General features: G+C 32.2%; 2 protein-coding genes and 1 pseudogene across 2 annotated transcripts; all 3 read right to left on the bottom strand.

Annotated features, from left to right (window-relative positions):
• Window positions 1-284: 284 nt before the first annotated feature.
• On the bottom strand, window positions 285-3742 carry LOC114367616 (annotated as a pseudogene).
• Window positions 3743-4674: 932 nt separating this feature from the next.
• On the bottom strand, window positions 4675-10758 carry LOC114367858 (aldehyde dehydrogenase family 7 member A1-like). The gene is made up of 14 exons (XM_028325086.1): window positions 10510-10758; window positions 10296-10382; window positions 9894-10025; window positions 9122-9194; window positions 8929-8951; window positions 8782-8845; window positions 8124-8169; window positions 6922-7102; window positions 6179-6355; window positions 5910-6074; window positions 5594-5734; window positions 5412-5509; window positions 5096-5245; window positions 4675-4972 (listed from the first exon to the last, which is right to left on the bottom strand). The coding sequence occupies exons 1-14, from the start codon at window positions 10645-10647 to the stop codon at window positions 4918-4920; spliced, it is 1530 nt and encodes a 509-aa protein (XP_028180887.1). The 5' UTR covers window positions 10648-10758; the 3' UTR covers window positions 4675-4917.
• A 12403-nt stretch (window positions 10759-23161) lies between these two features.
• LOC114368100 lies at window positions 23162-23904 on the bottom strand. The gene is made up of 2 exons (XM_028325460.1): window positions 23604-23904; window positions 23162-23319 (listed from the first exon to the last, which is right to left on the bottom strand). Exons 1-2 carry the CDS (start codon window positions 23902-23904, stop codon window positions 23162-23164), a joined length of 459 nt encoding a protein of 152 aa, XP_028181261.1.
• Window positions 23905-26780: the final 2876 nt, after the last annotated feature.

Here is a 26780-nt window from a genome sequence, read left to right as displayed (position 1 = left end):
ATGGTTATTTATCCTTATTGATATTCAATTCTTCATTTATTCATTATGGAAAGAGATATTGCAAAGAATTTCGCATCATGAGAGTGAGGTGAAATTGGGAGTTGTTGCGTGAGAAATATAACTGTTCAAGTTTTCTTATTTTTTGGGTACATTTAGAGGTATTGAACTTTCAAGTGATGGTGCTATCTGATTGTTGGTCTTTCTTATTTACTCAACCCTCAATTTTTCCTTTATTTTCTTTCAGTTAATAAGAGAATACTACTAGTTTTGGTACTTACCAAAAGTGAACAATAAATTTGCTTAATGGGGACGATATTATCTTATTTAGTATCTGTTTGGTTAATTTGAACTCTGAATCATACATATCATTAGGAGATGTTTCTTTTGCTTGATCCAAGTTGAGACACACGCACACCCTTATTCAATGAGAGCTGAACTTCATTCGCTTTTCTATGTGCTATTCAGTGGTAATTATCCAAGAAAGTTGCAATTAAGATTACCCAAGTAAAGGTGGTCCTCGAACTCCAAAGCTGAAGTCACAAAAGTAATAACCTTCCAATCAGCATCATCAAACTCTCTAATAATCTTGCCATCAGTTGCCACATTCACCACAATTAGCCTTGGAAATGAATCAACCAGGTGCTTGGTTGTCTTGTACTTGTGCACAAACTCCAGTCCTTTAGAAGTCAACTGTGGCATCAATGTTGAAGAAAAATAATACAATATCATGTCCTATATATATGAGGTTCAATCTTCAAGTGTACTTAATGCTATTTTAGTATGTATATGCACCGATAAAAAATTGAATAGGGTGGGTATATACGAAAGATTCTAAATAAACTAAAATTGTCAATGTTAGTATAGAAAACTGACTAAAGTATTAATTTGATCTAACAAACACAAAATAAGGAACCAAAGTGAAATTTTTTGAACTTATAAAGTGACAAAAACAAACCCTAAAAATGTAGATGATTAAGGAACTAAAATTCTATTTTAGTCAGAGTGTTAATATGAGAGTATGAAAGAGTCAATCTAACCATACATGAATTATTAATTAAATCACAAAGTTTTATGACTTTTTTAAGTGATCATTCAATAACTTTTAATCCTAATTATCCATGTATGGCTGGACACTCTAGATTTACTCCTCTCACTCTTTCATTATAAGCACTCTTCCACTTGATACGCCTCCTGTGTACATGCATTAAAAAGAATAAATAGTGCTTGCTGGAGTTAGTTTACTGTTATCTTGGGTTTAATAAACACATGGTCACACAATAATCTCTGACTATTTATATAGTGAAGAATCATAGTAATAGTACCAGAATCAAAGGGATCCAGAAAGATCCATCAGGAGCAAGATTGATGTTATCAGGTGCACCAGGGAGGTTTTCAATTAAAACATCTGTTATGCCTTTGTTTGCTCCTTTTAACCAATGCCTTATACACCTATATCTGATTCACAAAAAGATTAACATTAGATAAAAAAAAATATATTGTTAAGATGATAGAAAGTGCACCAATTAATATGTAGAGACTGATTCAAGATATTTGAAATTCCTAGTAAAAGTTATATCAGGACCTTTTAATAAGGGAAAATTGAGCTTTCTTCCTTCCAAATCTTCTAAAATGACATTAACACTACCTCTAATTTTTAAAAAACTTTCACCTCCCCGAATATAGTATTAAAGAAGAAACAATGACCAATCTTTGTTGGAGACTATAGCGCACATAGGTGAATATTTTCCTTCTAAAATAATCTATTTCATATCCAATAGTCAATCAGAATTTGAACCCTGAACCACTTATTTAAGAAATACAAGCTGTTAACACTTGTCAATCATTGTTGATAAAGAAAAAATGTTTGTGTCACTTTATTAAACAAAATAAGAGGAGTGAGAGCCACTTCATTAAAAACATAACAGAGTTAAATGTCTATTCAAAAACTAGAAGGGACCAGTACATTGTCTCAACCTCTCTAGTTTATCTTTTTTAGTTATTTGTGAAGATAAAAATAACACTATTGCATTGTTTTGCAGTCTGCATCTGCCTGCATCTGCAGGTAACAAGAGATTCAATTAATTGGCAAAGAGAAAACAGAGGAAAACTCCATGAAGAAATTGACTTACTTCCAAATTTCACATGCCACAAGATAATCTTCGTCCTTGGAGAGTGCAACCCCATTGGCAAAGGCAACAACATTATTGAGGAAAATAACAGTCTCATTTGATGTGGGATTGTACTTGAGAACTTGTCCATGAGAGCTTGCCTCTAGCACATCCAAATACCAATTTTGCATATCAAATTTGGTATTAAGAACACTGAAATATATGTTCCCGTCTGAGGCTTCTATCGCATCGTCTGCAAAAATGAGATTGCATTAAAATTCATGGCAGTAGCAAAAATGAGTTTCATAGTTAGGGGATGCAATAAAATTGCCTCTGAATATTCATTCAAGTGAAGCTTGGAATTGTTAGGAATATCTGACATTTATTATGTTTGTGTATTATGTTAGATTTCATAGTATTTTTCTTGACAATATAATTTGTGGAAGATTGCACGATTGATATCATCATGGTACCCAAGTCCTACGGAACTATGAACACAATACTATATATGAAGATAATTTCACATTTAAGATACAAAAATTAAATAGTAACTATGCAAGTGAATAATTAAGCTTATCCTGTGATAGGAACATAGAACTGAATAAAACACAAAGCAATCTGCATAAGAATTAGTTGTTTGTCTGGGACTAACCTTAATTGACAACCATTCAGTTGTGAAATGAGAACACTGAAACCATCTTTTTCTGTAACCTTGAACAAACCCTGCAAATCATAATTGTGTTCTTTAATTTTTCAGCATATATATGTTCCACCTGTCAGACTTTTAGCTTTCTTAGAAATGAAGTTATTTGCCGAATCCTAGAGACTACAAATCATGGTTTTAAATTGCGGCCCGTAACCACAATTGCGACCAAAATATTGTTGTTGCAATGTGTCTGCAACCGCAATTTAGTAAAAATGTAATTATGCATATGCTCTTCTTGCTATTCAATATCCTAACCAGATAAAATATTTCTTTATCATATACTATTAATAAGACAGTTTCATTTTGCTTGGGTTAAAGAGTTTTTTTAATCCGTAAGAATTGAACACACTTTACAACACTCACAAACCCTCAGCCAACTGAACTAGACCCCTTGGTTGGGTTAAGAGTTTATTTTACCTTGGTAACATCACATACAATGATACCAACTTCTTTTGCGGTTGTGATTCCTATCAAGGTATCACTATCCATATGCTTCCAATTCTCCCAATTTCCCTTATTCCTGCGCAATCTTTTAATCCAACCATCTCGAGTAGCTGTATAGAGAGTCCCTTCTTTATCCACACAAACATCTTCTGACTCCTTCAGAAGTCATTCTCCAAGCATACTGATATTTTGTTGAGATGGAAAACAATATATATAGCAAAGAAAAGTAGCTAGTAAATACTAATTCTTTAACACCATAGATAAGACCTTATACAAAGTATTAACTTTTCACCCGTAATTTGTTGTCTATGGTTAAAGACACAGGTTTTATATCCAGCAAAACTGGATCTATGGGTGAGAAGTAAAAGATTTGAACTGTGAGAGCTACTAAAACTACTAGAACCAAGCTTGAGCTCACTCTAATCAGATTGGAAGCCATGCTATATATTTGAGCCAATCGCTCTAATATTATGTTAAGACGGAATGTTATAAAAGTTTAAGCCATAGATGAATTACTGTTGTACCCGAATAACAACATGTGTTGTCATAATTGAAGCAGGATTTGTTTGTTCAGATATCCCTACCATGTGTCAAAGTCGTCAGTAGTCAAATTTGAACTGTGTTCCCCTACTCAATTTAGTTCAAGCTTATGGTGTGTACTTCAGTAAATGGCCAATGTCCTTCGTCATGTACTTTTTTTTTATATGTAAGAATTGAAAATGATATTGGAGTTTATAATAACTTATGTACTCTACTTAATCAATTGAGTTAGAATTTTTTGATAAACTAAAAAAGCATTCGCCATGTACTAAGATGTAAAGTTTTGAAAGAAAAAAAAGTGTTGATACTTGTCGTGCTGATAAGTGCTTTCGTGAAGAATTCTATATCAAGGCAAAATTTCAACACCTTAATATAATTTACTAGTAAATAATTAAGCCAATCAATCAAGGCGGTGGTAATTTTAATACAATACACCCTTTTTTTTAGAGGAACAATACACCCATTCTAGTGCATGTTACATTAAATCAATACAACCATTCCATTCTCTAACATTTCATAGAGGGAATTTAACATCCAGTTAGTACCACAACATTTAATTCATGTCTTATTACAATTCATGAAGAATTCATATCTACGATTGTTTGAAACAAAGTTTAACTCGTTCAATAACTTGCTGAACCAGGTATATATCATTATCAAAATACACATTTTAGTCTCTAGTCCCTTATCACACGTTTTTAGTTTCTTGTGAGACACTAAATTCATGTCATTTTGTTGAATATTAAGTCTAAAAAGAATAAATTTTTTATAGCAATGAATACATACATACATATATATATATATATATATATATATATATATATATATATATATATATATATATTATTTTTTCAATGGCCAAAATCACAAAACACGAATTTAAACATCAAACACTTTTTGACTGGGAAAAGAATTCTCAGCTTATTCATTTAACATTTATTTAAGATATCTTATACATTGAAACTGTCATATCAAGGTGCCATCCTTACAGCAAGCATGTCTTGTTAAGACAACACTTTGAACCCATGTCAGCCAGACTAACATCTCGGTATATATAGAACTCTCTTCAGACTGCAAAATCGCATTATTTTGTGCAGCCTCATGTGCTAGGATAGCTTTCTAGCCAAAGTTTATCCCCTGAGCTAATGGTAGTTCACTTCCATAATTGATGGTACTGCCAAGAACAGCAATTATAATGTCATTACGAGCATGCACAGAAAAAATATTAAGATATATTCACCATTAACAGAGCTTATAACCAAGGAATGTAACAATCATAAATTCAACGAAGACTTACCATGTAGAACGCCGCATGTATTGCTTCCATGAGTCACTTCCCGCTTCACGGCCACCACCTGTCGCCTTTTCTCCACCAAAGGCACCACCAATTTCAGCTCCATTTGTAGGTATGTTTGCATTCACTATACCACAATCACTACCTCGTGGCCTGCGCACCATATTTACACCCATGAACAAGTAAAATATACTATTTGTGCAACTATAAATCACCACAAACATCTTATAGGATTGTTAGTCAAGTACTGAAGTGTGTAGGCCAAACTCATTAGCAGAGATCCAAAGGATAGGACAAAAATAAGTTTGTGAGTACTTACCCGATCCATTTGAATATAGTTCCAGGTCTTTGGGTAAAGATTGAACTACTTAATCCTTGAGGTACAGAATTGTTCAAGGCAATTGCTTCTTCTAGAGTCTAAGTAGAAAATCATGAAGTTTGATCATAAACTAAACTCCAAAAGAAATAGTCCGATGAAAGAAGATATAGAATATATGCTACCTGAAATTTCATAACATACAGAACTGGACCAAACAATTCTTCTTTAACTACAGGAGCATCTGGAGAAATCTCAACAATTGTTGGTTGTACAAAATTTCCTCCCGACTCTAATACAGATCCACCGGTTAGGATTTTCCCTCCCTGATAATCAGAGTATCAAGTAAATTATCTCTACACAGAAGACAAGCATCCAATCCGTGGTATATGTATGAGAAAAAGCTTGCATATCCTACTGAGCAAAATTACAGACATGAAATGGAAGGTTACATCCCCTAAATATTTAACTTAACTAGAAAAAGAGTAAAATGAACCATGCCTGAGATTTTATGACTGAAATACCCTTCTGAAAGTTTTCTACTGAAGTACGAGTATGCAAGGGCCCAACTAGAGTCCCCTTCTCCAAGGGGTTCCCAATTTTGACTTGTTTGTAGACTTCAACAAGTTGGTCTAGTACGTCTGTATAAATACTTTCATGCAGAAACTGCAGTACAAGGAAGCTAAATTAAAAATTAAATATATCTTAAAAAAATCACACGTGATTGCATTAAAATTATGAAATTCAATTTTTTAAATTGGTTCTAATACCAGTCTACGACAAGTTGTACACCGCTGACCAGTAGTACCCACAGCAGCAAACAAAATAGAGCGTACAGCCAATTTGATGTCTGCATCATCCATGACAATTATTGCATTGTTACCACTTAACTCAAGCAAGCATTTGCCAAATCTCTCATTAACTGTTTGCTGGACCATCAAGCCAACCTATATAACAGGGAACACATCATTATGAACTAAACAGCATAGATCGTATTGTCCAAATCATTATGAAATAAGTAAATGTTTGCACAGTTTTATTTTAACGTGGGGCACAAGAGCAACATACACAATTACCCAGTACATGACACATGGAAGTAATTTCGCTAAAGGGGTGATATTTTAGTGTGTTTGATATCACATATCTTTAGACAGTGACTGCAATAAGACCGATACTACTAGTACCACAGGCAACTAAACTGAGCACCATTAAGGTGACATCAACATCTTTTAACACAAAATATAAATTTATAAATCCTATTCAGTTATTTTAAGAGAAAAAGAGTTATGCACTGACAGTGTAAAAAGTTTTACACAGCCATCCAATCACAACCAACCATGTATGGTAAGTTTGTTGACTTTTAAAATAATTATCTTAAAGTAATTCAAACGGTGATATGTGATTGGAAGACAATGTAAGACAGTTTTATACCGTCAGTGTATATGCATTAAACTTAGTTTAATTATGTTTCCTGTTTAAAATTTCATGTCCAACTACTTAGTACATAACATACCTTTGAACTTCCAGTAAATGAAACCAGGGGAATGCGAGTGTCTTTTGCTATTGCCTGACCAATGTCAGCACCTCCACAGAAAGAGGTGAATATTGCACCAGGTAATTTGTTCCTCTCAAGAACTTCAGCTACTAGCTTTGTCACAGCAATAGTTATCAAAGGAGTTGTTGGAGCACCCTTCCTTTAATGGATGCCGTAGAAAAAACATATATTAAAAAGATAACATGATTGCCATTGAAAATTTGAAACACTCAAGAATCTGACAAGTGAACATATATCACATAAAAAATCCAAACAGATCTACATAATTGGCACCAACAAAGATAATTTTATCATCTTTTCTAATAGACCTTCTTTCATGACTGTGTATATTATATGAACTTTTTTGGGGGGGGAGGGAGCTGAAGGGTAGGCAAAGTGCAACATGGAGATAAGCATGAAGTATGCAATCATTATGGAGATAAATCAGAAATCAAGGATGATTGAACTACAAAAATATATAGCGCTTTAACCATTACCATTTCATGAACAACAATAAAAACCACCACCACCAAGCCTTATTCCACTATGAGAGTTAGGCTTCATGGATTGATGTCATTGGTTATGACACTTCGTAAAAAGAAAATAAGTCAAAGGAACTGGAAGTGCAATTGGAGAAGTTGGAGGGCATATTATCTCCAAATCTTTCAGCTTCTCTAGCAACAACATTTTGTCATCTAAGATATATTCACCTAATACGTTTAAATTGGATAGGAGATCCATCGAAGAGGTGAATTTCCCTAACAAGATGTGTGGTTGCAGGAAGCCAAAAAGTCAAGGAAGACATTCACTATATCTCTGTTTCTGACCAATCATACAAATTGGTGCTGATAAAATACATACAACTAAACACTAATGCATCAAGAACTGAAGTATTGGTTAAATAGAGTTGAGTCTAACTGAAGTACGGGTTCCTACACTAGTTCAAGTCAAAGAAAATGGTGGACACAATAAGACCAATGAAAATTGATCCGAAGTCCATATATACCATTATTCCAACCAATTTTGCAAATGAAATATTCGATCAAAGCTGATTGTCACATGAAAATAGAGAAGAAATATTGCAGAGGTCATGAAATATTAACAAAACAATCATGATCTGACTTAAAAATGTCCAGTTGAGTAATCTCATAAAATATACAGAGATAGATATATAGACTTACCACACAACACAGTTACCACAGACTAAAGCAATGCAAGCATTCCATCCTGAAGCACAACAGAAATGAACATGTTTTAGTTACAATAAAAAAACAACACATAAAAAAAATCAGATCATAGAAAGTGGACTGTATGATGCAAAATGCAGTCAAACTAGATGGAAAAACTTCAAGAAAGCTATCTGCTCATATATGTTGGCACCCATCCATTTATTTAAAGTAGGAGTCAGTAATGAAACCAGTAGTATGTTTAATTGACAAAGATTCAACGTCACAATCCCCATTCTGACTTACTTTTGTATTATATGAAAGATTGAAGAGCAGCTAAAAAAGTAACAAAAAGCTAAAACATATCACCAAATAAAAATGATCTAAACATGGAGATGAATTTGATAACAAGAAGTTTAATGAATTGATGATATTGCAAGCTTTTATCAGAACAACAGTTCACACACAATCTGATTGATGACAGATCAAGATGGCTCCTAGACACAACAGATTTTCAGGTAAAGTTTAAAATACATGCCTAAATTAGATGACCAAATGACAGTGAATGAATGCACTAACATTTTCAATCTGATTATAAGTAACTTTGAACTGAATCTAAGATCCAAAGGAATTTGTTGCTATGTGCATTAAGACAGGATGAGAAAATACATACCTAGAACAGCGCATGGAAAGTTGAAAGCACTGATTACACCAACTATTCCTAGTGGGTTCCATACCTGTGGTGTAAAAGCATGGGTTACAGTTAATATCATATAAATCAGTACAAAAGTCAGTGAATAATTATACTTCAAATACGCACCTCAAACATCATATGATCTGGACCTGTTAAAAAACAAGTAGAAGAAAACAAAAACTCAAAATTGGAATATCTTGGAGAAAACAGTATAAAAACAAGAGACTATCGCTAACTACATATGATTTTAAATAACTTTGTAACCAGAAGGATTATAAAGAAAAGATGGTCAATTAATATAGATACACAACAATCTTACGTTCTGATGGTATAATTGATCCATTCAATTGTCTGCTTAGCCCAACACAATAATCACACATATCAATAATTTCCTGTAATGGATAAAGATCACAAACTATATCATATAAAAATGTTATGTGCAAAATCTTTAATAATTTTCTCTTTCCCATGGTGTATGTGATTAATTTAGTTCTGTGCATAATTAGAAAAAACACTAAAATGCTTTCAGAGTGCAGTTAGCCTATATACACACCAAACATATATGGAATGCTCCCAATAGAAAGAATGAAGTAACTTTGAAAAGCAACCATCCTCAGAGAACCATGGGGCCTAAGCCAAGATGATGCAGTGAATATAGAAAATTCTGAAATATACGCAATTTACTAAAAAAACTGAATAGAACAGCCATTTTCTTCTGAGAACAGAACCTTTTGATTAGGTGAAAAACATATGCGATCGATGAAAATAAAATGTAAATGTAGTTAGATATGAGCAGTTGCTCAGGAAGACCCCCATGAAAAAGCATCAAATCCCTTCACATTTCTAAGAACATTTGCAATGAAAATCACCGGATAATCAGCTAGAGGGCATAAATTTCATCAGAATGACATAAATTTGTATGTCCCTGAATATATCACACTGTTCTAATTAGAAACAGCTAAAGCTCACCACCTTATCTTGATTTAGTTGCCATCAAAGAAGTATTATAGCCTTATACACAATCTAAACTCTGATTTCTTTGGTGTCAGGACATGTAACAAAATATGGCAGAACAAAGAGAATTGCGATACCTGAACTTCCCCAATTCCTTCTGGGAGAATTTTTCCCATCTCAAGAGACACCAGCCTACCCAAAGGATCCAATTTGGCCCTCAATGCTTCACCAATCTGTCTCACAATCTCACCTCTCTTCGGTGCCGGTATCTGCAACAACATTACAAGCACATCCTCAATTAGTTTCCAATAGCACGTAGATTCAGTACTAGGTTACCAGGGAGATATAAGGTGGGTTGAATGTTTGATCCTTTTGCTAACAAAAACTAACATTCTAACATTTGTCCATAAAAAAAAGGCTACTAGCTACCAACTCTACCACATATAACCAAAACACAACTATAACACACACACATCCCCCCCCCCCCCCCCCCCCCAAAAAAAAAAAAAAAAATTAAAAGTATTTTTAAAAGAACTCACAGTCATCCATGTCTTAGCTGCTTCACTGCAAGCTCGCAACCCCTCCTCAAAATCTTGCAAAGTTGCTTCGGTCACTTGAGCTATACTCTAATTTTCAAATCACCAATAACCAATAATCACATACACATGAAAACAAAAAAGACAAGAAAGCCTCACAAAATAAAGAAATAAATAACAAAAATTGAAGAAAAAAATTAATTATGAGAAGGTGAACCTGATTGTTAGAAGGATTAACAGAAGTGACAGAAGAACCAGTGGCTTTCCACTGGCCATTAATGTAAGAGCCAATGTTGGAAGAGCCCAAACCGATCTCCTTCAAGAACTCCAAGTTCTGGTGATTATCGGAACCCATTGTTTTCCTTTTTCTTTTTTCCTGAAACCCAGATGAAGTTACGTGTGTGTGTTGTGTTTGATTCAGAAAGTGGGAGAAAAAATAGTTAATTTATAGAGTTTCTCATATCATACTCTGACAGGGACACACATACGATGGGGAAGAAAGTGATGGGGATTCAGTATTTGTTTTTTTTTTACAATAACAAAGCTTGCACTTTGAGATAACGTGGGACAAAAATAAAAATTAATTTCAAGATATTTAGTAACTTTTGTCCCTCTATGTGTTCCTTAGATTTAATTGATTGAAAGATGCATTATTGAAAATATAAAGATGTGTCGTTCATGGGAGGGACAAATTTGTCATTGACATATAAGGACATATTTATTATAATATTTTTACTTTTTGTTTTTTCACATTAATAAATGTGTTCAGTTGAAAATATAAAATTTAATTTTCTAAAGTATAAAAAGTGTGATACTTATTATTATTATATGTTTATAATTTATTATTCCTATTTATTGAGTAATTATGTAATATATTTTTTAAATTGCCTTTTAATATATATATTTTTATTATTTTAATTTTCTTGTCAAACTTTAATCTTTGCTGTTAAATTTTTTTTATCTTATATCTTATATTTTGTCAAATTTTTATTAAATTTCTCTCTTTTAATCTTTAAAATTATTTCATATCCTAATTTCAACTTAAGTACATATTTAGATTAAAAAAATAATGTCTTGAGAGTTTTGAGTAGATAAACACGACGCGTAGTGAGACCAAATTTATTTATTTTTAAAAAAAAAATTAATCAACTATTTTTTTTTAAAGAAAAAAGTCTCACAAAATTTAAACTAGATAAAGTTAAAGTGAAATTATAAGTCTTTTTCCTTAATCAATTAAATGTATATATATACCTCGAATATGAAAGAATCTCATAGATAAATCTTATGTACTTCCACTCGAGACAACACTTATTATACATAATGTGAATGAAATGAAAACAATTACTAACAAATAAAAAACTCAAATAAATTTAAATAAAAAATACAATAATGCTCAAACTAATATAGAAGTTAACTTAAAAAAAACAAAAAAAAATATTATGACAAATATGCTTATATGTTGTCAATCCACTTTGATCATTATTTTAATGACAAATTCATCCTTTCGTGTCACATAGGCTATCTTATTAATGGTGACAGACGGAAGTTAACGATCAGATATATTGATCGCACTTTTTACTCTCTTTAAAGGACTAAATTTTGTATTTTCATCATTCATAGATATATTTATCATCAACGAATTACATATTGAGAGATAAAAGTGACTATTTACCCTTAAATGTATTTGATTTTTTTAGTCATCGAAACAAAGAAGACAGACGGATAATGATAAAAGAAATTAGAAGTCTTTTTCCTAATAATCCAGTAATTTCTTACTCATTGTATTGTATTTGCATAGTATACACTATTACTTGAAAGGAAGAGAATATCCATTCCTTAAAATTATAGAGAGAAAATGCTATTAACATGAAAACATATTTTATTATTGTTGAATTTTTTAGAAACCACTAACAAGGATTTTTTTTATATTATGATATAGGTATAAAATATTCATGAATTTTATAATAATTATCTTTTGTTGGAAAATCTATGTGATCATCTTTAATAAATTTTTCTTCTTTTAATAATATTTTTTTATTTATAAAACTTGAACATAAAATCTTACCTAAGGAAAAAGAATTTGATGCAACTTACGAATTATTTACTGATTGGTTGGTCTTATATATTGTTTAATTAATTTTTGATAAATTTTAATTAATTTTAAAATATGTGTTCATTTTAATCTATGAGAAAAAATCCACAGTTTAAATAACAGTTTTTTATATATAATTTATTTTTTTCATACTCAATAAATAATAAGAAAAATTTTAAGGATTAATATAAGTATATAAAGACACATTTTCATAAACTAATTTAGCCATTTACTCAGAGTCGGTCAAACAAGTGAGGTCTGAAATAAATCTTGTTAGATTTATATTTTAAATTAAAGAGTTATATATTGGTCTTTTTGTTAATGCATTTTTTTAAAACAAAAATTAATATTAAATAGTTTTTTTAAAGAGACAGATATTATTTTGTTTATAGAGGTAAAGTTTAAGTTTTAATTATTTTACTATTGGATCTACCTGTATTTACTCTTTATACCCTGTTCTCAACTACAATCATACTGCCAAGGCTTGGCTTTTGAAGTTTTCAATGCATTACAACATTAATTACGACTGTATCAATTATATTTGTTGTTTTCTCTAATATATAGAATTTTTATGGTTATTATATATGAAATTATAACTGCAATTTAAAACTTTATTAACCATTAAAATTGACCAAGTTTTATCAAGGTTAGTTGATTTATTGATTTATAATAAAATATAAAATTGGTCTATATTCAGAATTTAAAATTGATTTTCATTTAAAATTAAAAAAAAATAGAACTATAATAATTCAATTATGAAATATTAACTTTGCATGTCAACTAAGGTTAACTGAGCTGAGCCACACAAATTAGTTTGATTTTACTGAATCAGGGCTGAGGAATATTATTACTATCAAACTTGACACATTTTAAATAATATTTTCTTTTTGCAAAAGGCATGGCTTTTGGGCCCGACAGACAGGGAAGGATAATTCAAAAGATAATGCTATTGTATTATCAATGGGACCGAAATTGAAGTACTTGCGTGGGCCGTGAAGAAACCATTTTGTAATGGGTTTGTATGGTGACCATGTGTCAATATCGACAAATATTTGTTTGAATCACATTGGCATTATTAAATAATGTAGATCGTGTATATAACTAACATTATTATTTTAGAAGGGGATCCATCCTTCTTATTATATTTATTGTTTCTTATAAAAATTAGTAATTATTTTCAACTATAGTTATTTCATACTATAACTATACTAATATTATGATAAACAAATAAAAAATAATGTAAATCTTATCTTTTACTTTTTCCGTCTTTAGTTATAAGATTGTTTGGATGTTGTGAATAAATTTTTTAGTCCCCAGAACATTATTCCTAGAAATAAAATATAAAAATGTTATTTTTGAGTATTTAATAAAAAATATGTTTGATTAATTATAATTTTTTTACAAGAACTATAATTAGTTGGGAATTTTTTTATATCCCAGGAATAATTACAACATATGTTTAGTTAAATTATTTTTTCTTGGGAATATATATTATAATTACTAAAATATCCTTATTATGTTAAAGATGTTATTTTTTTATAAAACAAATAATTTTATTATAAGACCAACAAATGAAAAATAAAATATATTTTAAATGTTATATATCTCACGTTACTAACAAATTATTATGGGTAAAATTTATGAGAGTGGTGGTAAATAAAAATTAGCACATCAAAGAAAATTTTAAAAATAAAAAAAGATAGAGAAGGTAAATTAAGGAATCATTAAGAGAAGAGTATGATACTGGACATGAAGAGAGTATATATGTATTTTTACTTACAAAAAAGATTTTTATCCCATGGGAATAAGTATTTTCCATCCCCTTTGCCAAAATTAAATATTGGCTTAAGGTGGGATTATTGTATACTCATATAAAAAATATATCCACAATTAATTATTTAATTACCTTATAAGAAATACATGATTATTTTTCTCCCTCGTGTATTTTCAGGACTAAAAAATCTATCTGTGAAAGAAATTTCCCCTCTCAATTTATTTATATTTTTTTAAGAAAAATAATTAATTTAATTAATCACATTAAATTTAAATTTGTTAGAGAGTATTTTTTGTCTTAAAAAAAATAGTTATCTCTCTTTTTACTTAATTATTTCTCATCCAATTAATTAACGTCTAGAAAGAGAGTAATTAATTAAATATAATTTTAAAAGAAAAAAATAACTAATACATTTGAAAATTAAAAAATGATCTTATAAAAGAAAACAAACAATTTTTCTGCAAAAGATCTAATAAATAAGGAGGAGATACTTAACAACAAGTCTAATAATTTAATATTAATAAATACTAGCCAATAACATAAAGTAAGTATATTTATTTATTATAGATTTTATTATTCATTTAGTTTTTATAGTTGTACAATTTTTACCTTTTAACCTCTGCTGAAAAATCACCCATTTTGGAATTAAAATTCATAGGAATTAAAATTAAAAATAGTATGTATAAGAATTAAAAGGGGATGATTTTTAAATATAGGAACTAAGGTAAAAAATTTACAATTATAAAGACTTTGATCAGTCTAACTTTCATTCAGAAACTAAAATTTAAATTAAAAACTAAAGACTTAATTAACTTTTTTTTTAAAATAACTCCTGATTCATTAAGTTTACTTTTGTAGTTGAAAGAAGATTTGCAAGACGAAGACTTCATCTTACCCTTTGGTGTAAACTAGTTTATGAATAAAATCATTTTTCTATTTTTGAAAAATGTATTTTTGTAACACCTAATTTTTGTTTTTCTATTAACTTGATTTGCAATATTTATAAGTAAAAATATCAATTAAATCCTAAAATTTAATTAATTAGAGTTTCTCATATTTTTTAAGAAATTTTCAACTATTAACTAAAAAAAGGCAATCAAATTTATTAGGGATATTATTATGGTTAGTGACAATTAATCATAATTAACCTTCTGAAAAATTTTGAGGTAATTTTTGTCTGAACAACCTCCTAATAGCTCTCATATTTTGAATTTCAAATGCAGTTGATTATCTATTGTAATGTTACTTCAGTTTGTTACCAATCATCAGTAGTTTATGATTTATTGTTATTCTATCTTTTGTTAGTTACGTTTAAATACAAGCTCAATAATCTCATTTAAGCATGAAATAATATTCAACAATTATCCTCTATATGGTATCATGCGCCCTTTAAGCTCCAAAGTCTTTTTTTATCCACAAAAGATCTCCTCTAATGCCTCATTTAACACAAGAACCATTGTTAATTTCCTGACTGGTTGAGTTTAATCTCACCAGCAATCTCCTGATCAAACTATCCTACATTAATTGCACAAGCAAATTACGCGTTTTTGGCACAATTCCTTGCCCTCTCGAAACCATTAAAGGTAATGGTATTGAAACTGTGAATCCCGATCACTCTCTTTGGTGTAAGACAACCATGTTTCTCTTGCTCTCCTCGGATCTGAATCATGTGGATCACAGGCACAAATAGTTATGTCCTTTGTTGTCTCATGCGATGATGCATGGACCAAACTAAAGAAGGCTTATGCCAATCGCTCTCATGCTAAAATCCTGTCCTTCAAGCTCAAGGAGCAGCTTGCCACGATCTCCAAAGGTTCACCTTTTGTCCATGATTATCTTCACCAATGTAATTTTGCTCTCTAAACATATCTTAATATTATTACTTAATTACACTATGTATGTAATGTTGGTAAATATTTGTGTTTTAATTTAAAATTTATAAATATATATTAATTATATTAATTCTATTTTATAAAATAAAATATTTATTTTAGATTTTCTTAAGATTTTGTTTTAATGAGTCAACTAGTTTGTTACGTTTGTTGTGAGAAGTATAGATTGGTTTCCAATGATCATATTTCTAACGGTCATATTTTGTTGTTGCAAAAATGTTTATATATATTTTTTTCTCTTCTCTAAAAAAAGACACAGAGCAACGTCTGGTTTCTTTCTCCCAAAAAATTGTCTCTTTCTTTTCCTATAAAAAAAATTTATTTTTGTGAGAGCAAGAGTATTGGTGTTCAGAATTCGGGGATCCTTTCACTGCACACGATCGGAACCAACCGGTTGTCGTATCTTGGGAGAGGAGTGTAATCAAATTTTCCTACCAGTGCAGTGGGGCGTTTTCTCTCTAAAGATAGTGTTTACGCACTTCAACCCAAGCTATATCTTTCTTCCCCTAATTTATTTTTTTCTTGTGCTTATTGTATGTTATAATGCATTATTCATGTGCTGTCAATTAAATTTATTTTACTACTGTTATTTTGTTATTTAATTCAAGACTGTGCATCTTCTTCGTATTTATTTTCTTTCATTTTTATTTTATTTTCTAACAGTCTTAGAGAGAAAAATTATTTTTCACCTTCTTCTTGTATAGTCTTTTCTACAGTAGCATTCTATTTTATCAAAATGTCCATCATGGATATGATTAAGTCCCTTTCCGGTAAGCCTAAAAAATTTACAAGTGAAAATTTTTTCTATTGGCAACAACAAATGAAATTCTGGTTTACTGAATTGGATTTATACTCTGTGATTTTTAAAAGAGAAATAAAAATTTCAACTTCCTCTACTGATATAGTTCAAACTGATGCAACCATTAAGCATAATGTTTCTGATAAAGATATTTTATGTCATGGACGCATTTTAAGTGCTTTGGCTGATAACATATATAAGATTTTTTGCCATACCAAAACTTTTGTTGAGTTATGGGAAGCACTTGAATTGAAATATGGATCTGCTGAAAAAGGTTTAAGTCGTTACTCTTGTGAAAAAATGATTGAGTTTCAAATGATTGATGGAAAATTTATTTCAGATCAGATCCATGAATTTGAAAACATTGTTTATGACATGAAATTGAAAGGAATCGTTTTGCTTGACATTATGCTTGTGGCTTTCATGATTTCAAAATTGCCTCCTTCGTGGACTGATTTTGCTCGAAGTCTGAAACATAAACATGAAAGTTTTACCTTTGATGATTTGCTTGTTTGTCTCCGCATTGAGGATAAACATTGTTCATCTAAAAAACACTTGCAAAAATCTGATTCTCACCCTAAGGCCTATCTTGTTGAGAGCTCTAGCAAACCTTTCTCTAAGTCCTTCAAAAGACATGGGTTTAACAAAAATAAATTTGGTAGAAAGCCTTCATTTTCTAAAAATAAGAACAATGCTTTTAATAACAACAATAAGCCTAAGGATAAAAATTCGGGGAATGAAATTTTTTGCTTTGTTTGTGGGCGAGCTAATCATTTGGCCAAGAATTGTTTTCAACGTCAGCGCCAACCCACGTCTTTCCCTAAACCTCAGGCTAATGTTGTTACCATCAGTGCTGCCTCTGATTCCCCATCTGACAGGTATCATGTCACTAGCCCTGAGTTAAATTGTGTTTTTAACTCAAATGATTGGTTTATAAACTCCGGGGCTAATGTTCATGTGTGTGCTGATAAAAAATTATTTTCTTTATATCAAGAATCAAGCACACGTACTGTGAGCATGGGGAATGAGAGTATAACACATGTGTTAGGAGAAGGTCAAGTGAAGCTAGAGTTATCTTCAGGAAACTTTATTTTTTTAGATGGTATCTATCATATTTTTGATATTAGGAAAAATTTAATAAGTACTTCTTTGTTAGTCCAACAAGGGTACAAGGTTGTTTTTGAATCCAATAGAGTTGTTATTACGAGACATGGTAATTTTATTGGTAAAGGCTGCATTTGTGATGGTTTGTTTAAGTTAAGTCTTATGTCTCAGTCTATTAATAAAATATCCAATATTTCTTCTTTTGTTGCAAATGTTGAATGTTCTAATATGTGGCATGCTAGACTTGGACATGTGAATTTGAATTCTATCAAAAGAATGATGTCTCTTAATCTTATTCCTTAGGCTTTCATTGATTTAAAACAAAAATGTGAAACATGTATTCAAGCAAAGCAACCTAGAAAATTTTTTACTACATGTATTGAAAGAGAAACTAACTTGCTTGAATTGGTTCATAGTGATGTATGTGATAGTAATGATGTGTTAACACGTGGTGGTAAGATATATTTTATTACTTTCATTGATGATTTCTCCAAATATTGTTATGTGTATTTAGTTAATCACAAAAGTGAATTGTTTGATAAGTTCAAAGTATATAAAATAGAAGTAGAAAATCAATTAGAAAGAAAAATTAAAATTTTACGTTCCGATAGAGGTGGAGAATACACATCTTTAGAAATGAGTAATTTTTGTGAAATGCATGGTATTATTCATGAAGTGACACCTCCGTATGCTCCTCAATATAATGGTATTGCGGAAAGAAAGAATCGTACATTGCTTGATATGGTGAATGCTATGCTTGTAAGTTCTGGTTTACCAAGTAATATGTGGGGTGAAGCTTTGTATTCTGCATGTCATATTCTTAATAGAGTGCCTTATAAAAATTTTGAAAAAAACCCTTATGAGCTATGGAGAAATAGAGAACCAAACCTGAAATATCTTAAAGTGTAGGGGTGTCTAGCAAAGGTAAACATCCCCATTAGTAAGAAAAGGAAAATTGGACCCAAAATTGTTGATTGTGTTTTTGTTGGATACTTTATGCATAGTACTACTTATAGATTTTTGGTAGTTAATTCAGAAGTGTCTGAAATTTCTAATGGTACTATTATGGAATCTAGAGATGCTACTTTCTTTGAAAATATTTTTCTTTGAAAAATAAATTGTCTAAATCTGTTTGTGATACTTCTTGTTCTAATTTGTCTTCTTGTAGTAATACTAATAGGGACATTGTGTTTGAACCTAGGAGGAGTAAAAGATCTAAAAAAGTTAAGGATTTTGGTTCTGAATTTTGCTCTTTTTTGCTTGAAGATGATCCTAAAACTTATGGTGAGGCCATGAGGTCTATTGATGCACCTTTTTGGAAAGAAGTTATTAATGATGAAATGGGTTCTCTTAAAAATAATAAAACTTGGTTTCTTACTGATCTTCCCCCTGGTTGTAAAAGTATAGGTTGTAAGTGGGTTTTTCAAAAGAAATTAAGAACTGATGGATCTATAGAAAAATTTAAGGCAAGACTTGTTGTAATTGGGTGTAAACAAATAGAAGGTGTAGATTTCTTTGATACATATTCTTCTGTTTCTAAAGTTACTACCATTAGGGTCTTAATTGCACTTGCTTGTGTTTTTAATTTAGAAATTCATCAAATGGATATAAAAACTGCCTTTTTAAATGGTGAATTAGAAGAAGAAATTTATATGAGCCAACCTGAAGGCTTTGTAGAACCGGGGAAGGAAAAGAAAGTTTGCAAATTTGTTAAATCTTTATATGGTTTGAAACAAGCTCCAAAACAATGGCACGAAAAATTTGATCAAGTTGTTCTTTCGTATGGTTTTCAAATCAATAATACTGATAAATGTGTGTATGTGAAACAATTTGATGATAATGGATGTGTCATTTTATGTTTGTATGTGTATGACATATTGATATTTGGTAGTAATATGCAATTCATAAATGATGTGAAGTCTTTCTTGTCTAGAAATTTTGATATGAACGACCTTGATCCTGTAGATGTGATTTTGAGTATTAAGCTTATAAAGAAAATTGATGGCATGATTTTAACCCAATCACACTATGTTGAAAAGCTATTGAAAAAGTTTAGCTATTTTGATGTGAAACCTGTTTCTACTCCTTATGACTCATCCATCAAGCTAAAGAAAAATTTGAGTAAAGGAATTTCTTCACATAAATATTCTCAAATTATCAGTTCTTTGTTGCATTTGACAAACTTCTCTAGGCCTGACATTGCATATGTAGTTGGTAGATTAGGAAGGTATACTAATAATCCTGATCATTCTCATTGGATTGCATTAGAAAGAGTTTTTAGATACTTAAGAGGAACCATCAATTATGGCATTCATTATACATGTTTTCCTACAATAATTGAGGGGTTTAGTGATGCAAATTGGATTTCTGATTCTGATGAAACAAAATCAACAAGTGGTTATGTTTTTACTTTAACTGGTGGTGCAGTATCATGGAAATCTGCTAAACAAACTATTATTTCACGTTCTACTATGGAAGCAAAAATTATTGCTTTGGATACTTCTACTAGTGAGGCTGAGTTTCTTAAAAATTTGTTATGTGATTTTCCATTGTTGAATAAGCCTATACCTCCAATTCCAATGCATTATGATAGTCAAGTTGTTATATCTAAAGTTATTAGCAAAAATTTCAATGAAAAAAGAAGACACTTAAGAGTGAGACATAAGTCTATTAGAAATTTGATTTTTCATGGTGTCATTTCTCTTGACTTTGTCAGGTCAGAAAATAATATTGCGGATCCGCTTACAAAAGGGTTGACGCGTCAACAAGTACTTGAGTCGTCGAGGGGAATAGGACTAAAGTCCATTATTTAGTTACAACAATGGACACCCGTCTCTGTGTGATTGGTGATCCCATGAATGGAGTTCAACGGGTAACAACGAAATTGTTTGTTGACTAAAGTACACCAAAATGAAATTTGGCGGAGCTGTTCCGTTTCGCATTCCTATAACGAGGTGTATTATAAATTGTGACAATATTAAGGTTGAGGTATTTATATATGTGTATTTTTGGTAAAAAAAATACCTCTTAATGAATCCGATGACAATTATTGTAAGGGTGGGGGTCACAACCCACTCTTTGAGGATTCACCTAGTGAGTGTAGTGGTGGGGCCGCCACTGTGAGATATGGGCTAATCTCTAAGTGACACTCACAAAACAAGATACAAGCGCAAGGTCGTGTAACACGCTACCACTGATCAGAACCTAATTGAACGCCAATATTGTAGGGGTTGCATACTAAAGTCCGGTTAAAGAATATGTAGTTCAAGACAATCAAGTCACTATATTTTTCTCGGATGGAAGTTCATAAACACTAGGTATAAGGCTCAAAGCTGGAAGGTTCCTTATACCGAAATACAATATCACATGCTCTTTCTCTTATATTTTTATACAAATTATCTTTTAGAAAATATATTTTAAAATTTTAAATTATGTGGGGGAATGTTGGTAAATATTTGTGTTTTAATTTAAAATTTATAAATATATATTAATTCTATTTTATAAAATAAAATATTTATTTTAGATTTTCTTAAGATTTTGTTTTAATGAGTCAACTAGTTTGTTACGTTTGTTGTGATAACTGTAGGTTGGTTTTCAACGGTCATATTTTGTTGTTGCAAAAATGCCTATATATATCTTTCTTCCCCTAATTTATTTTTTCCTTGTGTTTATTGTATGTTATAATGCATTATTCATGTGCTGTCAATTAAATTTATTTTGCTACTATTATTTTGTTATTTAATTCAAGACTGTGCATCTTCTTTGTATTTATTTTCTTTCATTTTTATTTTATTTTCTAACATGTAAAAGTTGGACTAATTTAATTGATGGATTTCACTTTTAAAAACTTTGTACATTAGTTTCAAAAACTAAAGGGATAGCGTTATAAACGTTCATGAATCAAAATTAATTTTTACCCAAAAATTAATCTCATGTTGAAGTTTAATGCATGTGAAGATTCAATTATTATTACTTTATAAAATTTATCTTTGTAAGATTACAACGTCTGATGAATGCATGATAATGCATGGATTGGTTGAAACTACATGCACAGACAAATATTGTTATAGCAGCTAGACTTTTAAATCACGCAAAACATAGGCTCTCGGCCTTTTCTTGTCTAGTTAGGCGAAAATTCGACGAATCCTATGCTTAGAATCATCTTTAGTTGCTAATTAAGAGCATCGCACCAACTCTGTTTATATATAATTTACACAAAACTAATCATAATAATTGGATATAATACATGCATGAATTCACAATCCTTGTGATTCTTTTCAGCCAAATTAGTCAAAATCCGTACCTAATTTATTGAATTAAGCGGTACTTATATAAAGTTCCAAACTCATTCATCACCAATCAATTTCACACAGATTCTGTTAAGAGCACAGAAGGAAAAGGAAATAGGAATGGGAATGGGAACCAAGCTTTTGAGGCCTAGGCAACCTCCAGAACATAAGAGGGAAAAATAAAGGCTTGTATATTGGTCTCCCTTATTAGCTATTTATAAGCAGCCTATAAGATGCTAATGCTACTATTCGATCATAACAGGAATGCAATAACAGAATTGTAGCAGACAAGGTATAACAGAATGATGATGGCAAACAATAACCAAGCATCCTCTCCAATCCTATCGTGCCAGCTCAATAGATGGAAGACAAGGTATAACAGAATGATGGTGGGAACCTGCTGCATCTTCTCCTTTCTATCATCCCTTATGCCATCCAAAAGCACCTTTTCCTCAAGGTGATAAGTGGTCTTCAACTCCCATGCTTCCCATGAAGTATCGTCAGGTGACAGGCCTTCCCACTGAACTAAGACCTGCAATTTGGGATCAGTAGTGGCAGATTCCCAACAAGTACCAAGTATAGCTAAAAGGGTGATGATAGGTTGATTTTCAATTGCTGTGGCAGGTAGAAGTAATGGAGAGTTGATTTCTGCAGTTGAGTGATGAAATGGTTTAAGCAGAGAGCTGTGGAAGACAGGGTGGATAAGTGATCCCTCAGGCAATTGAAGTCTATAAGCAACCTTGCCAACTCGTTCCAAAATTTGGTATAGCCCATAGTATTTCTTAGCAAATTTGGAGTAAGGTGGGCGTTCCTCGGAAGCAGATAGTTGCCTGTGAGGCCATAATTTAACCATTACCCAATCCCATACGTTGAAAGTGACTTCCCTGCGCTTGACATCAGCAGTTTGCTTCATGGTTTTCTAGAATTTCAAAAGCTTTTTCCTTAGATCTGCGAACACCTCCTCTCTCTTGGTCATGAAGTCATCAACAACCTTAGTGTTTGAGGTTCCAACAATGTACTGTGGGATGCTAAGAGGTTTCTTGCCAAAGGTAGTCTCATATGGAGAAACACCATAGCCTGAATGTATGGAGGTATTGCAAGACCATTCAACCCAATTCAAGAACTTCCCTAATGAAAAAGGTTTCTTGTGCACAAAAGCATGGAGATACTCCTCGATGATGCGATTCAAGACCTCAGTTTGTCAGTCTGTTTGCGGGTGGTACACAAAACTCATGTTTAGTGCCACGCGACCAAAACAACTCCTGCCAAAATCGACTGATGAACAGAGGACTACAATCCGAAAAGAGGCTTTTGAGCATTCCATGGAGTTTTCTGACGATGTCCATAAAAAGGAGCGCAACAGTGTAAGAAGTATGATGAGGTGGAAGCATCCCCAACTGAATCCCTTTCAAAAAACGATCCATAACCACAAGGATAGTGGTATGGTCGTGATATGCCGGCAAGCCCATAATAAAATCCAGAGTGATCTTTCCATGGCCGGAACGGAATTGGTAATGGACAAAGCAAACCCACTACTTTTCTGGTTTCATACTTTGTATGTTGACAATCGACATAAGCTACTACAAAGTGTTTGGCATCCTGTTGAATCCCGGACCAATTGAAGTTCTCGCGGATCCGTGCAAGAGTTTTTGCTATTCCCATGTGCCTACCTCTGGGAGATGAATGAAACTCTGTTAATAGAGTGTGAATGAATGGTGATCCTTGAGGTAGACAAATGCGACCGCCTTTCATGATGAAATATTGGATAATAGTGTTATCTGGATAAGCGGCTGGGTCATCAGAGATGGCTTGTCAGGGTGCAAGAAAATCGAGATCGTTAGATAATTGCTGTTTGAGTTCCTTTAGACATGTAAAGCAGGGGGGCGACAACACCAAAAAAGTGCATGGGGAAGTCTCAGGAATTTAGGATAGAGCGCTCGTAACCACGTTTGTCTTGCTGAAGCAATATTGGATCGAATAGTCATAGCCAATCAGTCTGGCTAAATACATTTGTTGCTCTGGTGTTTGCACCACTTGAGTCATCAACTCCTTGAGGCTCCGATGGTCCGTGAGGATGATTAAGTGATGGCCCAATAAATATTGATGTCATTTCTTTACTGCAGTAGTAATGGTGAAGAGTTCTCGGACATAGGTGGAGGCATGAAGCAGCTTGGGACTGAAGGATTTGCAGAAAAAAGCAATAGGGTGACCCTGTTGAGACAAAACCACACCCATTCTGACGTTGGACGCGTTTGTTTCCAGAATAAAGGGTAGTGCGAAATTGGGCAGAAGCAAGACCAGAGCTGTCGTAATTGCATTCTTCAAGTCGTTGAAGGCTAGTTAAGCTTCGAAAGTCCATTCAAAACGGTCATGTGTCAATTGTAACACCCTGAAATGTTATTAGTAATTATAATTGATATTTGATTTAATTTGCTGTGTTATTTTATCCGTAATTATTTTCAAAGAGGTGAATTTAGTTAATAAAGGGGTGTGGGTAGATAAAAATATAACTTCTCAAAGAATCCTCATGAGAAAGCTTCTCAAAGAAGCCCACGAGGAAGCTTCTCGAGGAAGCCTCTTAATGAAGCTTCTCAAGGAAGTTACATGAAGCTGTCTCGGTAAAAATGCTTCCCAGCCATCGTTTACCGTTGGATCTTTTCGAAATTTGGTCTGGAGGTTCATAGGATAGAGGTCCATGATTTGACCGTTGCGATCTACAATACGACGTCCGGCGTGTGAGGAACGCTTCCTTTCCCGTGAGCATAAGCACTTGAGTGTTTCAGCCTTTGCTTTTCGTGTAGACTTGGAAAAACATCATTTCCTTCTCCTTCTTTCTTCCCAAATCCATTTCCAATGTGCCAAGCTTCTTCTCCCAAAGCCTTTTCTTGTAGCCTTGGAACCCGTCGATCGGAGTGGAACCGTCCAACTTGGCTCGCGGTTTCGATAGAGAACGAAGCCCTAATCTGACCTTTCGTTTTCCTTCGAGGTAACCATGGTTCTGCGCTTGTTTCTTATTAGTTTCATCTTACCTTTGCATCATTTCTGAGTTTGGAAACCGCCATTGCATGTTTTACGCTTCCTCTGAATAACCCTAGAGCAAAGAAACTTTGTAAAACGTTATTTCTTCAGGAAATGGGTGTTATTTTCGTGACCTACACTGAATCCCGGTCACATTGGCGTGATCGGAATTTCAAAATGATGTCCCTTTGTAAAACCCGAAATGCCCTCAGCCCTTTCATGTAGTGACGTGGGCTTGCGTAGAACCGACGAGCGGGGACGAAAAAGAAATCTCCAAGTGACGTGACGAGGAACCCGTGGGGAGCTCACAATAGGTGAGGAGAGTTTATTATAAAACTTACCGTTTTGACACCATAGTTAGGGTCAGGGAACCTAGCTATGAGAATATCTGTCTGTCCTTGTTGCATGCTGATTTTCTTTCAAGAAAACTATGTTTTTAATTAATGGGATGCGATATAATTGTCCTTGATGTGCATGCAGGTTTTCCAAGAGAAACAATGTTTTTAACTAATGGGATGCGGTATAATTTGTAGAAGCAAAGCTTTATGGTGAATCAAAGGTGATTCAAAGGTGTTTTGATGATAACAATGATGATAACAAAAGATGATGACAAAAAGCTCAAAGATCAATCAAAGAACAACTCAAGTGAATCAAGAACAATTCAAGAGTTCAAGATAAGAATCAAGAACAATTCAAGAGTTCAAGATAAGAATCAAGAAGAATTCAAGACTCAAGAAGAAAGTTTAGAGTCAAGAATCAAGATTCAAGGTTCAAGATCTCAAGAATCAAGATCAAGATTCAAGACTCAAGATTCAAGAATCAAGAGAAGGCTTAATCAAGATAAGTATGAAAAGTTTTTCTGAAAAATTGAGTAGCACATGATTTTTCTCAAAACATGTTTACCAAAGAGTTTTTACTCTCTGGTAATCGATTACCAGATTGTTGTAATCGATTACCAGCAGCAAAATTGTTTTGAAAAAGTTTTCAAATTGAATTTACAACGTTCCAATTAATTTCAAAAAGCTGTAATCGATTACAATGTTTTGGTAATCGATTACCAGTGCCTTTGAACGTTGAAATTCAAATTCAAATGTGAAGAGTCACATCCTTTCACATAAAAGCTTTGTGTAATCGATTACACTTATTTGGTAATCGATTACCAGTGACTATTTCTAAATAAATCAAAAGATGTAACTCTTCAAAAAGGTTTTGACTTTTTCAAATTGGTTTTAAGTTTTTCTAAAAGTTATAACTCTTCTAAATGGTCTTCTTGACCAGACATGAAGAGTCTATAAAAGTAAGGCTTTGTTTTACATTTTCAATTTAATTCATTCTTTCAATCTTGAATACTTTTCCAATCAATCTCTTACAATCCTTTACAAGCCTTGAATCTCTTTGAACCTCTTCTTCTTTGTACCAAAAAGCTTTCTAAAGTTTTCTGGTTTTCTAAACCTTGAAAACTTGTGCTATTCATCTTTTCATTGTCTTCTCCCTTTGCCAAAAAGAATTCGCCAAGGACT

This window comes from Glycine soja, chromosome 9, assembly GCF_004193775.1.
Source record: "Glycine soja cultivar W05 chromosome 9, ASM419377v2, whole genome shotgun sequence".
NCBI classification, from domain to species: Eukaryota; Viridiplantae; Streptophyta; class Magnoliopsida; order Fabales; family Fabaceae; genus Glycine; species Glycine soja.
The sequence above is the reverse complement of the archived record's forward strand: the minus strand, read 5'-3'. Positions and strand labels throughout refer to the sequence as shown.